This window comes from Diadema antillarum, unplaced genomic scaffold, assembly GCF_040938485.1.
Source record: "Diadema antillarum isolate AM-2024a unplaced genomic scaffold, OU_Dant_1.0 seq00000807_RagTag, whole genome shotgun sequence".
NCBI classification, from domain to species: domain Eukaryota; kingdom Metazoa; phylum Echinodermata; class Echinoidea; order Diadematoida; family Diadematidae; genus Diadema; species Diadema antillarum.
In genome coordinates, this window is record NW_027271688.1 from 902127 (window position 1) to 916927 (window position 14801).

General features: G+C 37.5%; 1 protein-coding gene across 1 annotated transcript; it reads left to right on the top strand.

The window, feature by feature from the left end:
• The first annotated feature begins 242 nt into the window (after window positions 1-242).
• Window positions 243-14371, top strand: LOC139739566 (cation channel sperm-associated protein 3-like). The gene is made up of 8 exons (XM_071650169.1): window positions 243-455; window positions 1075-1230; window positions 2338-2454; window positions 8597-8785; window positions 9720-9905; window positions 10728-10799; window positions 13080-13237; window positions 14290-14371. Exons 1-8 carry the CDS (start codon window positions 243-245, stop codon window positions 14369-14371), a joined length of 1173 nt encoding a protein of 390 aa, XP_071506270.1.
• The last annotated feature ends 430 nt before the right edge of the window (window positions 14372-14801 follow it).

The window sequence follows — 14801 nt, forward strand, 5'->3', positions numbered from 1 at the left end:
AACGTTTTGCAGAAAGACTGCGTGAGAAGCAGGGTGCGCGCACTCATTTACGCGCATCCAGGCCTGATGACAAGTGCCTTGCGCGTGAGCAACGCAAGAAAACTTTATCATTTTTTCGGTTCCTGTACATAGCTAGCATGGAGAAAGCGCATTCATCTCTGGCAAACAAATCAGAAGGAATTTCATACATCTATACCTTTTAGATTTAGTTTTTGAATAAGCTTTTCGTCGAACTAGTCAAGATGTCGTCAGACAGCCTCCCAAGCCTGACTCGTCAGGACAGCGATGTCATCATCGACGACGAGGGTGAACTGAAAAAGTGCGTCCGACCCGACTACGAGTTCCACCGTTTCATCCAGCGGTTCACCGAGTCGAACTGGTTCAACGGTATCATCATGGTGACCATTGTTCTCAACGCACTGGTGATGGCCATTGAGACTGGGGATGAATTGAAGGTACCGTAACACGGGTAGTAATGAACTGAAATTCGGACTTTGGGAAAAACAATATGTTATGTCCCACATCAGCAAGATTTTATCCTTGCATTTGCTTTGAATGTTAAGGGTTCTCCAAAGCCATGGAAAACTCTATAAAGTTAGAGAGTTATAGGATGCAGTTGCGGATCCAGAGGGAGGCGCACCGGGCGCGCGCCCCCTTTTATTTTACTTTTTCTTTAAGAAATAGAAAGAAAAAATTGGGGCGGGTGCAGGCGCCTCCCTTTACGGAATTCCTGGATCCACCCCATGGGTATGATATCTAGGCCTATCTCCAATACAGTTGCATCTCTAATCTTGGTATTGTTTAATGATAGCATCTAGGTGTAAATGCAATGTAAATGTCAAAATAGATGCAGGGGCAATTATACGGCTAAATATTAGGGCCTACTTCTTTAGCTGTCATTACGGAGGTATGGAGGGGAATTGTGTCTGTCAAATAGGTACTACCCATGCATCATGGCAGAGTGACATGTCAAATATATGACACTATAATAAAGAAGTCCTTAATTGAAAATGCGTGATGTCGTTTGGTGCAATTATGATATTTATTACAACATTTATCTATTCTACCAAACAGGTGCAATACCGGACTGTATTTGTAACTTGTGACGGTCTCTTCCTTGGCATCTACACCACCGAATTCATTCTAAAAATCTACGCCGAACCTGTCAAGTACTTCTACAGCAGCTACAACCTGTTCGACTTCACTGTCCTCGTGATTTCTTTCATCCAGGTATATGTTTTGTCTGAATGCCAATTCAATGAAAATGCCGTTGTATTATATCCCAAAGTTGAGGAATAATCATAGGGGCCCTACAGCAACGATTACCTTCGATTGTTTTGCATTGATATAGTTCATCTTAAAGAGATGGTTCAGTTTCGGTTGAGATGGGGCTTCAGGTTTCCAACTTTTTTTATGGGGATTTTAGAGATAAGGAGAAACCTCTTATGAAATATGAAAGGCATAGAATTCTAAAAGGAATTCAGAGTTTATTTGATGAAAATTGGTTTTGAAATGGCTGAGATATATCCAATACAAAGCGATCCTAGTAAAAGGTGGGACCCACCTTTTATTTGGATCGCTTCACTTAACTTTGTTTTTGGATATCTAAGCCATTTAAAAACCAATTTTAATCAGATAAACTTTGAATTCCTGTTAAAATTGTATGCTCTTTAACATTTCATAAAGTGGTTTCGAAGTATCTCGCAAGAAAGTTAAAAGCTGAATCCTCACCTCAACCAATACTATACCCTCCCTTTAAGCCAACTGCATAGTCATTCGGAATTATGTTTGAATTGCCCGTTTATCCATAACTGAGGTTGTTTATTTGCTTCTTTGTTTGTTTTGTTACATTCGTTTCGTTTCTGTTTCGTTTTATTTCATTTCGATGCACATGATTACAACATTTGAATATACTATTAATACAACAATGCAATGAAAAAAAAACTATGAACAATAATACAATTTTGTAATTTCAAGACAAGTACAAAAAATGGTTGGAAATGTAGGGGACATTGTCATGTAATACTTGTCATTATATTGTCACATCTTTATGCATTCATATTTTATTAGTGAAATTAAATGAAATGAATGAATGATCTTTGCAGTTTGAATTTCATTGATCATCATGACTGCCAGAATTTGAATTCTCAAGTAGTTTGCATTCTTTTATTTATACAACTGATGGTGATTCATAGATAAGGCTCTTTTCTGTTGAATCAAAGAAAGTTCTGTCAATTGTAATAATATTTCAACATCATCACTAAGCATTTTTGTTTTCTATATGTCTCTCTTACACACTCTCATTCTTCTGATTGAATTGCTTTCGCATCTTTGAAGATTTTACTAGGACAGATGCAGACTGTGAATGGACCGAACTTGAACGCCCTGCGAACGCTCCGGGCTTTGCGCACACTCAGAACGTTGCGAACTGTTTCCTTTGTCAAGGGACTCCAAGTAAGTAATAATGGAGAAAAAATGACAACAAAGCAGATATTTGTGATAAGCAAATGGTTGGAAAATTTGGTCAGTTGTCAATGATTAATTTAAATGATGTCTGTCCAAGTTCATGTTTCCCCAAAAGGGACGGCACTGAAGTTTATCGACTTTCGTTAACTTAGATTATTGATCGCACAAGTCTCGTATCATTCGTGTCGATTGGATAATTATACTACAAAGAGATCAAACATACATCCCGCATGCTAGTTCCTCTATACTTATATACATATAAAAAACACGTGTAGTTTTAAGCTTGTTGCAACAACGAAGGAAAGAGGGTGACGGAATCAGGCTGCGGGGTTTTGTCCCTTCATTTTTGCTAATATCAAGTGACAAGAATTTTATTTCTATGAGCACGAAGCACCGCTCATTGACGCAGACATAACGTTATATGACCTTGTGACGTCTTCACTTGGTTGCAACGTGTCTCTCGGTATGGGACGACTGTTTCTGCTCAAAACTTGACATCCAAATAGAATGTAAAAAGTTCGATCTAAAATCACAAGTAATTCTGATTTGAACTCTGAAGGATGAGTTGGCAATTTCTTTTGCAAAAAAAAAAAAGAAAACAAAAATAGTACAGCAATATCGTTCACCTCAACTTGATATTTTGTTTTACTCGCCGTCGTCGTCACCTTATTAGGTGATCCGAGTATCCTCTCGGATCACCTTCTGTATCTGTACTGATTCTTTATTAGGTGATCCGAGTATCCTTCGGATCACCTTCTGTATCTGTACGGATTCTTTCTTCTTCTTTGTTTCTTTATTTCTCCGCAAAAGTTGTGCAGAGGTTAGCTCAGAAAGTCTGCTGCCTATCAATTTCAAAATTATACCATGTATTCATCATGTCCCAAAGACGACAAATCTAATGTATCATTGTGATCAGTCGACCGTGACGTCACTATGACGTCATTATATGAAAACACATTCTCAATCATATCTCATTAATGGAATGAAATTTTTCAATGAAATTTACGTCACATATATTTCAAATTATACGCATTCTACTCATGTTCTCAAAATTCATATTTTCTCTTAAAACGTGCGCGTACGCGCGCGTTGAAATATTTGTATGCTCCAATCGAGCTCAAAATTTTTTTGCACACGTTTCAGACCATTTGGAGCATTTTTTGAAAAATTGAAAAAATCGGACGGACGCGTACGCGCGCGCGCATATAGCACGCACAGCTCATGTGCAATTGAAATTTCCAGCTTTTTCACTTTGATCGGATGTCTGAAATGTTAAGGAATATTTATACCAAGTTTCAAATCAATGCGACTTAATATGACGTCATACGGGCCCGTCAAAGTTGAAATTCCGCGCGCGCGTCAATGGCGATATACAGTGCAACTATGCCAAAAAACTGCTAATTTTAAATTCGATTTTACTCGTCAGGATGGACGGTGACCCCCCATTTTCTTTACATATTTTAAAACCTGATGAGTTGTACATGTCATTTCATGGGGTGGCAATGCTGACAAAATGATTAAAAGATAGCAAATTTCTTAATAAAGTAAAAAAAGTAAATTTTCAAAATGACGTCATCAAATTCAAGTTCATTCGAGCGTATCTCACTAGTCCTTTGTCAATTTTCACCCAGATTTCATTATGATGTAGCTTATTTAATGTTCTTTCAAACATAAAATTACAAAATTTTGATTGGATAACGGTATCATTTCGTAAAAATGGATTGAAAGTAACCTTGTCAAATTTGACCAGTTTACGTGTTATCTCTATGGGAGTGCAGTTTTTCTGGAAATGAAAATTGACATGACTATCTTTATCGAGCACTAGCTCACTTACCCTTCGGTAAATTTCTCCCAGATTTTAATATGTTGTAGCTGAGACTTTACGCTACCGTAATTGTGCCCTTTGTTTTTTCATACGATGTCGGGATCACGTCAAAAATTTTGGTTGAAATTCAGGCTTATCTTCGATGTATTGAGATAGTTCTTTCTTTCTGCAACTTTCTTTGCAATAACTCAAGAAAAACACCCCCTATCACTTTTATATTTCGCACATGTTTAGTTCATGTCACGTACATTATTTCATAAAATAACAACTACTAGATCGGACACCATCTTGGGTATGTAAATTAGGGTCAAAGGTCATAAGTGTTTCATCCTGTATCTTAGTGAATACATGTCCTATCTTTCCCATATGTGACAGTGCACCTCAAAACAAACAAACAGTCGCCAGGCATGAATTTTAAGTTAAGATCATATTCTGAAAGAGCAGACCTTAAGCTTTAAAATGATGTATAACTCAAATCAAATGGACTCTCCTAACCTATCTATATATTGGAAAGAAAGCACAAACTCAGGAAAAGTGTGAACCGAGAAAAGAGGCTCTGAAGTACAGTGTCTATTCAAGCGCTTAATCTTTGCCAAACCGTGCTGGCTGTGCAATGAATGGGACAAAAAAAAAACAGGAAGTAAACCACCAGAGTAACAACAATGAAGAGATTATCAGATTAAACTGAAATTAAGCATGCCTTATTAACACATTCTGTCCATAATTAATGCCAACTTTTAAAGCAGTAGCACTATCCTTTCAAAAGTAATTAGAGTCGAAGGTGAAGAGTGTGGACAAGGTTTTTCAGAAATGAAAAAGGGATTCTAAAGACACACCTAATCACACTATTCTACAAAAAAAATGTTCGAGATAAACTGCTAAAAAACACACTTTCCTGCCCGTTTTATGATCCCAAATTTTAGCATAATGTAAAAGAAGACCCGCTCTTTCAGAAAATATGAAAAAGTCAAGTTCGGCTAGGTTTACCCATTTCACTTATTTTCAGTCCTCACGGAAAATCAGTGTGTGCGACTTTATGTTCGTTTTAAGGTGCACGGTCACATATTTTGCAAACGCAAAGACCATGTTACAAGGATCATTTCACAAAATAACCACTTTTTACTCAGATGCCATCTTGTCTGTGCAAATTGAGGTCAAAGGTCATATGTACTTCTTTTTGTATCTTCGTTATGACGTGTTATCTCTATGGGAGGGAATTTTTTTTTAATGTGAAAATTGACATGATTGTCTTTATCGAGCACTAGCTCACTTACCCTTCAGTGAATTTCTCCCAGATTTTAATATGTTGTAGCTGAGACTTTACGCTACCGTAATGTGCCCTTTGTTTTTTCATACGATGTCGATATCACGTCAAAAATTTTAGTTGAAATTCAGGCTTATCTTCGATGTATTGAGATAGTTCTTTCTTTCTGCAACTTTCTTTGCAATAACTCAAGAAAAACACGCCCTATCACTTCTATATTTCGCACATGTTTAGTTCATGTCACGTACATTATTTCATAAAATAACAACTACTTGATCGGACACCATCTTGGGTATGTAAATTAGGGTCAAAGGTCATAAGTGTTTCATCCTGTATCTTAGTGAATACATGTCCTATCTTTCCCATATTTTGCAAACGCAAAGACCATGTTACAAGGATCATTTCACAAAATAACCACTTTTACTCAGATGCCTTCTTGTCTGTGCAAATTGAGGTCAAAGGTCATATGTACTTCTTTTTGTATCTTCGTTATGACGTGTTATCTCTATGGGAGGGAATTTTTTTTAATGTGAAAATTGACATGATTGTCTTTATCGAGCACTAGCTCACTTACCCTTCGGTGAATTTCTCCCAGATTTTAATATGTTGTAGCTGAGACTTTGCGCTATCGTTAAATTTGATTTTGTTTTTTCATACGATGACGGGATCACGTTAAAAAACTTGGTTGAAATTAAAGCTTATCTTCTATGTATTGAGATATTTCTTTCTTTCTGCAACTTTCTTTGCAATAACTCAAGAAAAACACGCCCTATCACCCCCATATTCTGCACATGTTTAGTTCATGTCACGTACATTATTTCATAAAATAACAACTACTTGATCGGACAACATCTTGGGTATGTAAATTAGGGTCAAAGGTCATAAATGTTTCATCTTGTATCTTGGCGAATACCTGTCCTATCTTTTCCATATTTTGCACACGTATAGACGATGTCGCAAGAATCGTTTCACAAAATAACCACTTTTTCCTCAGATGCCATCTTGGGAGTGTAAAGGTGGGTCAAAGGTCATATGTATTTGTTGTTGTATCTTCGTTATCTAGTGTATACGGAATTTGGTACCAAAGATGGCAGATATGACTCCCTTTTCTAAACGAGAATTCAAACATCACACGGCCAACGTTTTTAACAACAGACGAAACCTGTATGGTCATGCCTATTGCGATCAGGACTCGAATCATTGATGAAAAAAAAATCGGATCACCTTAATTTGTCAGTAATGACAAATTACAATCTCTAGTTCTTCTTTCTTTGTTTCTTTCTTTATTTCTCCTCAAAAGTTGTGCAGAGGTTAGCTCAGAAAGTGCTATGCCTATCAAGTTCAAACTTATACCATGTATGTATCGTGTCCCAAAGACGACAGATCAAGTAAAATCATTGTGATCAGTTGACCGTGACGTCACTATGACGTCATTATATGAAAACACATTCTCAATCATATCTCATTAATGGGATGGAATTTTTAAATGAAATTTACGTCACATATATTTCAAGTCAAGCGAATTCTATTCATATTGTCAAAATTTATATTTTCTCTTAAAACGTGCGCGTACGCGCGCGTTGAAATATTTGTATGCTCCAATCAAGCCCAAAATTTTTTTGCACACGTTTCAGACCATTTAGAGCATTTTTTGAAAAAATGAAAAAATCGGACGGACGCGTACGCGCGCGCGCATATACGCACGCACAGCTCATATGCAATCGAAATTTCCCATTTTTTTCACTGTGATCAGATGTCTGAAATGTGAAGGAATATTTCTACCAAGTTTCAAGTCAATCCGACTCAATATGACGTCATACGGGCCCGTCAAAGTTGAAATTCCGCGCGCGCGTCAATGGCGATAGACAGTGCAACTATGCCAAAAAACCGCAAATCTTAAATCCGATTTTACTCGTCAGGATGGACGGTGACCCCCCATTTCCTTTACATATTCTGAAAGCTGATGAGTTGTATATGTCATTTCATGGGTTGGCGATGCTGAAAAAATGATTAAAAGATATCAAATTTCTTAATAAAGTAAAAAAAGTAAATTTTCAAAATGACGTCATCAAATTTCAAGTTTACTCGAGCGTATCTCACTTATCCTTTGCCAATTTTCACCCAAATTTCAATATGTTGTAGCTTATGAAATGCTCTTTCATAAATTAAATACACAATTTTCATTAGATGACGACATCACCTCGAAAAAATGGATTGAAGGTAACCTTGTCAAATTTGACCAGTTTACGTGTAATCTCTATGGGAGTGCAATTTTTATGGAAATGAAAATTGACATGACTATCTTTATCGAGCACTAGCTCACTTATGCTTTAGTGAATTTCTCTAAGGTTTTAATATGTTGTAGCTGAGACGTAGGGCTATCGTAAGTGTGCCCTTTGTTTTTTCATACGTTGTCGGGATCACGTGAAAAAACTTGGTTGAAATTAAAGTTTATCTTCGATGTATTGAGATATTCCTTTCTTTTTGCAACTTTATGTGCAATAACTCAAGAAAAACATACCCTATCACCACCATATTTTGCACATGTTTAGTTCATGTCACGAACATTATTTCATAAAATAACAACTACTTGATCAGACGCCATCTTGGGTATGTAAATTAGGGTCAAAGGTCATAAATGTTTCATCCTGTATCTTGGTGAATACATGACCTATCTTTCCCATATTTTGCACACGTAAAATCCATGTTACAGGGATCATTTCATAAAATAACCACTTTTTGCTCAGATGCCATCTTGTCTGTGCAAAGTGGGGTCAAAGGTCATATGTACTTCTTTTTCTATGTTCGCTATGACGTGTTATCTCTATGGGAGGGAATTTTTTAGATGTGAAAATTGACATGACTCTCTTTATCGAGCACTATCTTACTTATGCTTCTGTGAATTTCTCTCAGATTTTGATATGTTGTAGCTGAGACTTTGCAGTATCAGGACTCGAATCATTGATAAAAAAAATCGGATCACCTTAATTTGTCAGTGATGACAAATTACAATCTCTAGTTGGTTATTTTTTTTTTTCGAGGTCCTGGTCAATGCCCTGATCGACACTTTCCGGAACTCCGTCTTCAATGTGATCCTCCTGCTCCTGCTCCTGATGTTCCTCTTCGCCATCATGGGCTACTACTTCTTCGGCTACAAGGAGGAGCACTCGGACAGGGAGAACTGGGGCAACCTGCAGGCAGCCATGATGACGCTCTTCACTTTCGTAACGGTATCAGCCTTAAGCCTTTGTGTGTCATTTGTGCCGATTGGCGTATTATAATAGCGTTGTACACACTGTCCAAAGTCCCCGGCACAGAAGGAGGTAAATAAGGGGCGGGGGAGAGGCGCGATGGCATAACACTGAGAAGCAGCGGATCCAACCAAGTGCAGCGAACGTATACAGAACAAGTTTACAGAGCAAAATGAGAAGAGATATAACCAGTAAGAGCACATTAAAACGAAATTATACGAATACAAGCAGAAAAGACAATGCCAAACCACTATAGAAAATAGACCCTGTCATTATACGGACGGACCTATTAGTGGAAGACATAACACCAAAAACAGTCACAAAAGTGTGCCTATAATAATTATGCACTTTAAACTGTATGGGAAATATCATAGTTTGCATCAATTTAAATCCGTCTGTTTTTCTGTCTGTCTCTCAATTAGCATTTTATTTTCATGCTTTTCCTACCCCCTCCTTCCATTGTCTTATCCCTGGTGTATCATATAGTCAACTATAGATGATGCACAAGCAGCAAGATTATCAACCTCTAAAAATTTAAGCATATCGTTGCAAACAGTCTTATAGTCACAGTGGATTCAAAATACCCGAAGGATTAGCATCATGTCTGTATAGGTGAACAAGGAGTGCGTGTAGACTAGTTTGTCGAATGAACCGGGCCGAATGATATAACCAGGTAAATGTTTAGTCACAACATGCTCTGCATGCCAGGTTTGTGAAGCAAAATCACAATAATCTAATGATTTCATCAAGGAAAGAGATGACCATACAGATTTAGAGTGCATGAGTATATAGCAAATTATATTTTGACGGTTACTAATCGATATCATGGATCAATAAAAAAGAGTGATGATATTATCATAAAGTAATGACGGATAATAGGCCTGTGACGTAACGTCTTCATGACTGTGTACAGGTGGAAGGGTGGACGGACATGCAGATGGAGCTGGACAAGCTGGGAGAAGGGTCCCGCATCTACACGGTCATCTTCATCATCCTCGGCCACTTCATCTTCACCAACGTCTTCATCGGCATGATCATCATGAACATCCACGAGGCCACGGAGGCGTACCGCCGGGAGCAGATGATTGAGCGAGAGCTGGTAGCTACGGAAGCGTGTATACCTGTTCATATTAACAAAAATTAAATTAAACAAAATAAATACAAACATAATTTGAATAAATTGCGCAATTCCCGGTTCTTTATAACCAACAGCGTTCTTTAACTATTAAGAATTTTGACTTCATTATTAGATATAGACAAATGTAATAATCTAAATAGATTACACTATTGCCGGTTCTTATACCAACAGTGTTCTTTAGCTATTGATTATTTTGACTTTATTATTAAACAAATAAATAAATGAAGAAAATTAAATGAATTACGCTTTTGCCGGTTCTTTTTTTTTTTTTTTTTTTACCAACAGTGTTCTTTAACTACCCCCTAAAAAGTCGTCATTGCCAAGTTAACTCAACTCAAAAGTCACTTTACTCGAAGGATTAGAATTTAGTTTTCATTGTTCCAAATTTTGCAGAAATTTGTGTGGAAGTCGTGAGTTGGATATCAATTCATCTATTTATAGCACAAAACCATGACCGCCATATGATGACGACACGAATCTAGATGTCGTATCAGGCAAGACGAAGCGCGGAAAATAAAGTGACAAGCAGTATGTGGCTGCATTCTATTATGGTAATCTGTATAAATAGCAACTGTGCTTTCAAGGAGTGCTAACATGTTAAAAGACATTCTTTACGCGATAATTATAGTTACTGTGACATAGTGGTTATGTGATGACTTACACTCAACCATATCTGCTGATAGAAATATAAAGAGAAAACGTGCTTGAACGAAGACTATGTTTGAAATAATTACTCTTGCCCTTTCTTCTTCTCGTTTCAACCATTCGTCATCGATTCCGCAGACTATACAGCGTAAGAAGGAGTACATGATACGACGGCAGCATGAAGAAGTCAGGCAGATGCTGGAAAAGCAGGTATATGCATTAGTTATTTAGTCAGTTAGTTGGTTAGTTAGTCAGTTTGTTTGTTTGTTTGTTACTTAGTTAGTTTGTTAGTTAGTTAGTTAGTTACAGCTAATTTGTTTGTTTTTTCGTTTGAGGTGTCCTTCGGTCCTTTTCTTTTCAGTCACTTCTGCAACTTTTTTATCCTGCAGTATACATGGTATAAGAAAATAGAGTTTCACGGAATAAACAATGCACAGAATGAGTTAAAGAGGTGATATAAGTTCATCTCGTATGCAAAGAGGAAGGGCGGCTGACGCATGACGACGAAGTGCACTTCGATCAGCACATCCATCACCGGGAAGGGGCACGCAGGGATAGAGATCCTTCTGGTATCGCATATCAAAGGAGGCCTAAAGTGCGAAAAAAAGAAATCATATGAGCTGAAGGAAATGACTCTGACATCAGGTTAACGCTATCGTTTACTCAAGGCGTGGTCGTAATGACCTTGAAGCCTCTTGATGTCGGTATATACATTTCACAATAGCCAAAATAACGGGTAGCCTCCTCCCAGACAGAAAATGAACCCAGTTAACCTCACTCGATGGTTCGGTTCATCATAAAATGCTGCAACGAAATCAGAGCACTGAACCCAAATTCTATTTCTTATATCATCGAATTATCTGTTCTCAGATTCATAGCATCTTTGAAATAATTTCACGATGACAGCGGGGCAGCGGGTGAGACCATCAAGGGATAGGAAAATGATCAAAATAAAGAGAAAAAAAATCAAGGAAAGATTCACAATGAAATAAGATTGCCATCAATAGGAAGTGGCGGGAAATTCATGTCTTTATTTCTCACCGTAAACAGGAAATAGTTCCAGATAAAACTAGCTACAATGCTGTCATCCAAGTATCATGGTAACATTGAAAGCCACTTTCAGGAGGAAGTTGATACTTGCCAATTAAGCTGCGCGACTTCCTCAACTCCTCAGCATGTTGCTCAGTTTGCGAGACATCGACTTCTATAGTTTTATTGTCCGCATCCGCGACAGCCTGGAAGAGCCCATATCACAGAATTAAAGATTACCCTGCATCGAAATTTCAGCGACTAAAGTTTTGATTCATTCACTATAAATGCATCTGATTATGAATAAACCCCGATTTCCATCATGTCATATATTTCCGACTTCACATGCAGTGATTTAGACCCAGATTAACTGGAAGACCTTCAAGGATTGTGTACTTTTGGTTGAGACCTAAATTCAGATTTTTAACATTTTTGATGAGATAATGAGAAACCTCTTGTGAAATATGAAAGAGCATGTAAAGATTAGTTTTGTAATGGCTAAGATATCCATAAGAGGCCAATATTAATAAAAGGTGGGGAACACCTTTTATAAGGGTCGCTTTTGTTTTACTTTGTTTTTTTGATGTCTCAGCCATTTCAAAAATGATTTTCATCTAATAGACTTAGAATTCTTCTTAGAATGTTGTGCTCTGTATCGTTTTATAAGTGGTTTCTTGGTATCTTGCAAAAAGTTAAAAGCCCGATCCTCATCGCCACCAATACTATACCATCCCTTTAAAATGACGAAGAAAGTAAGAAAAATGCATCTTGGTCACTCTGCAGTGTGGACAAAAGCTCAAGAAGGAAGTTAAAAAGAAAAACCCATCTTGATGTGAGGTCACGACTGCCTCCTTAAAGGCAACCAAAACCAAACAAGAAATGTGGATTGAGTGCAAGCAGCAACATTAATAGAACACATCAGTGAAAGTGTGAGAAAAATCGGACAATCGAAGCAAAAGTTGTGAATTTATAAAGTTTTGGTGTTGAAACCGCTGGATGAGGAGACTACTTGAGGCTAATGTCATGTGTGGACAACAATATAAAGAAAATATAAAGGAAACTCCACAAAAATTAATTTTTCATGAAAATTGCACATTCCATCAACTTGATACTGACCGTGATTACTTAGGCGAGCAATTATTTCCCCTGCTTTCTGAAAGCGGTTAGTTAAGTGCTCTTTCATTTTGGTACAGAACAGTGAATTTTTGTGGAATTTCCATTGTACTTTCTTTATATCGTTGTCCACACATGTCATCATAGCCTCTAGTAGTCTCCTCATCCAGCGGTTCCAACACCAAAACTTTAAAGAATTCATAACTTTGGCATCGATTGTCCAATTTTCCTCTACTGGTGTTGTTGCTTTCACTCAATCCACACAGCTCTTTGGGTTTGGGTTCCCTTTAAGAATGAATGTCACAGCACCTCGCTACTTTTCCTCCGTTTTCACATGGAATGGTGCAGAGTCAAGGGCACTACAAAGACTTCTACGACATGGTCAAAGAATTTCAGAGGACGCTGCGTCACGATGATTACGCCATCTCCGTTGACCTAGCGACCAGTCTGACTTGGATCGAGGCCTACATCACCACCCTCGAGCACCAAGATAACACCATGTTCAGGTGTGTAAACGTATGAAGGTAACACGCATCAGAATACTCCGTATTATAATACCAGCTAACCCCTTGCATTGAATAAACACGGGGAAAATTTAAAAATAAACATTTTCTCTTTAATTGGATGGGTAAACAAATCAGATTCCAGCGCCTTCTTTATGGATATTCTATATTTATGGATATTCACATTCTACAAGCTTTGCCTTTTTAGTGGGTCCCTCCATGTTTCAAAGTTTGCTTATTGTTATTTCCTTGTTTATGAAACCTTATTTTCTATTACTAAAGAAAGTGAAATGTCTATGTTCTCTTCGAAAAATTGAGTTGAATTGAAATGAATCGAATTGATAACAATCATAGAATACAAAATCAAGATGCGACGAAGGAACATGATTCGAACCACTTCATATAACGTTTAAAGAAATTAAATTTGAATATGATTTGTTTTATGTGGCCGCTAAAGTTCCTTTTACACATCGATGGCTTACACGGCAGTCCATGGCTGCCTGGTAATCCGCCATGCTCCATCGAGGAACTTACGTGCCAATTCCGTATTCAGTCCTGTGCAGTGGATTCTTTAAGCTCTTCTGTGACATCTAGTTTACGAGGGAAAACTTAATACTTTCAAGAGCTCAGTTTCGACTATGGTACTTCTTTTTTGCCTGACTTTGTATGCCATTCTTCCATGTTTGACTTTTCAGTTAGTGTACGGTTTATTTTTTTTTCTTGGTTTTATTTAGTCTTAGATCGTTAAATTGCGTGTGTGTGTGTTTTTCATAATCTTGTGGTTCATGTCAATAAAATGTTTCAGAATGGACGTAAATTGCCGTGTATTATGTGTAAGCACAGCTTTGAAATCACAACCCATGAACGACTTTTTAATTACAACACAGATTGAAGGGCCGCTGGTGCTCTTCATGTAACCAGTACAAGTGGGATAAGTGCTTTATAACGTCCTATGCTTATAGTCTTATCACTAAAATGTGAATTGTATATTTGTCATTTTTTCCATCTTTTTCTTCATGTTTATTTTTTTTTTCTTGGGGTGTGAATTCCCACAGATTACAGCAACTCCACTTTGAGATGTGCAACCTCCTGTCAATGGTTCTGGAGAAGAAGCTGAAAGAGAGATATGGATTGTAACCATAGCAACTGGATTTAGAAAGAAGAGCAGGATGTATTTATCGAGAACGAAACTCTGGAAAGAACTCAACTCTGGAAAGCCATTAGGTTTATGCTGTACCATGTGGACTGGTGTGGTTGCAATAGTGTATAAATGCAAGATTGTATTCGATTATTCTGAATCTCACTTTAGCGATCAATATTTCAGTGACTTTGGGTGATTTCAAGTTCGGTGCTAGTGCTAGTGTAAATGCCATCTCGACACTGGCACCAGCAATAATTCCGAACTTCAGGGGCGTCACCAGCTTTTTTTCTTTTTTTCTTTTTTTTCAAGGGGGAGGGGTGCGTTTATATTTTTGGTTCTACTTCCGGGTTTCGTCAACCAACAAGTAAAAAAAAGGCCTTCAGCGCAACTTTCTGATTCCACTTCAGCTGTTTCTTCAGCTGACAA

Coding starts and splice junctions, on each gene's coding strand:
- LOC139739566 (XM_071650169.1), top strand. CDS start 243: ATGTCGTCAGACAGCCTCCCAAGCCTGACTCGTCAGGACAGCGATGTC. Junction 10,800..13,079: donor GGCAGATGCTGGAAAAGCAG/GTATATGCATTA, acceptor GGAATGGTGCAG/AGTCAAGGGCACTACAAAGA. Junction 13,238..14,289: donor CAAGATAACACCATGTTCAG/GTGTGTAAACGT, acceptor GAATTCCCACAG/ATTACAGCAACTCCACTTTG.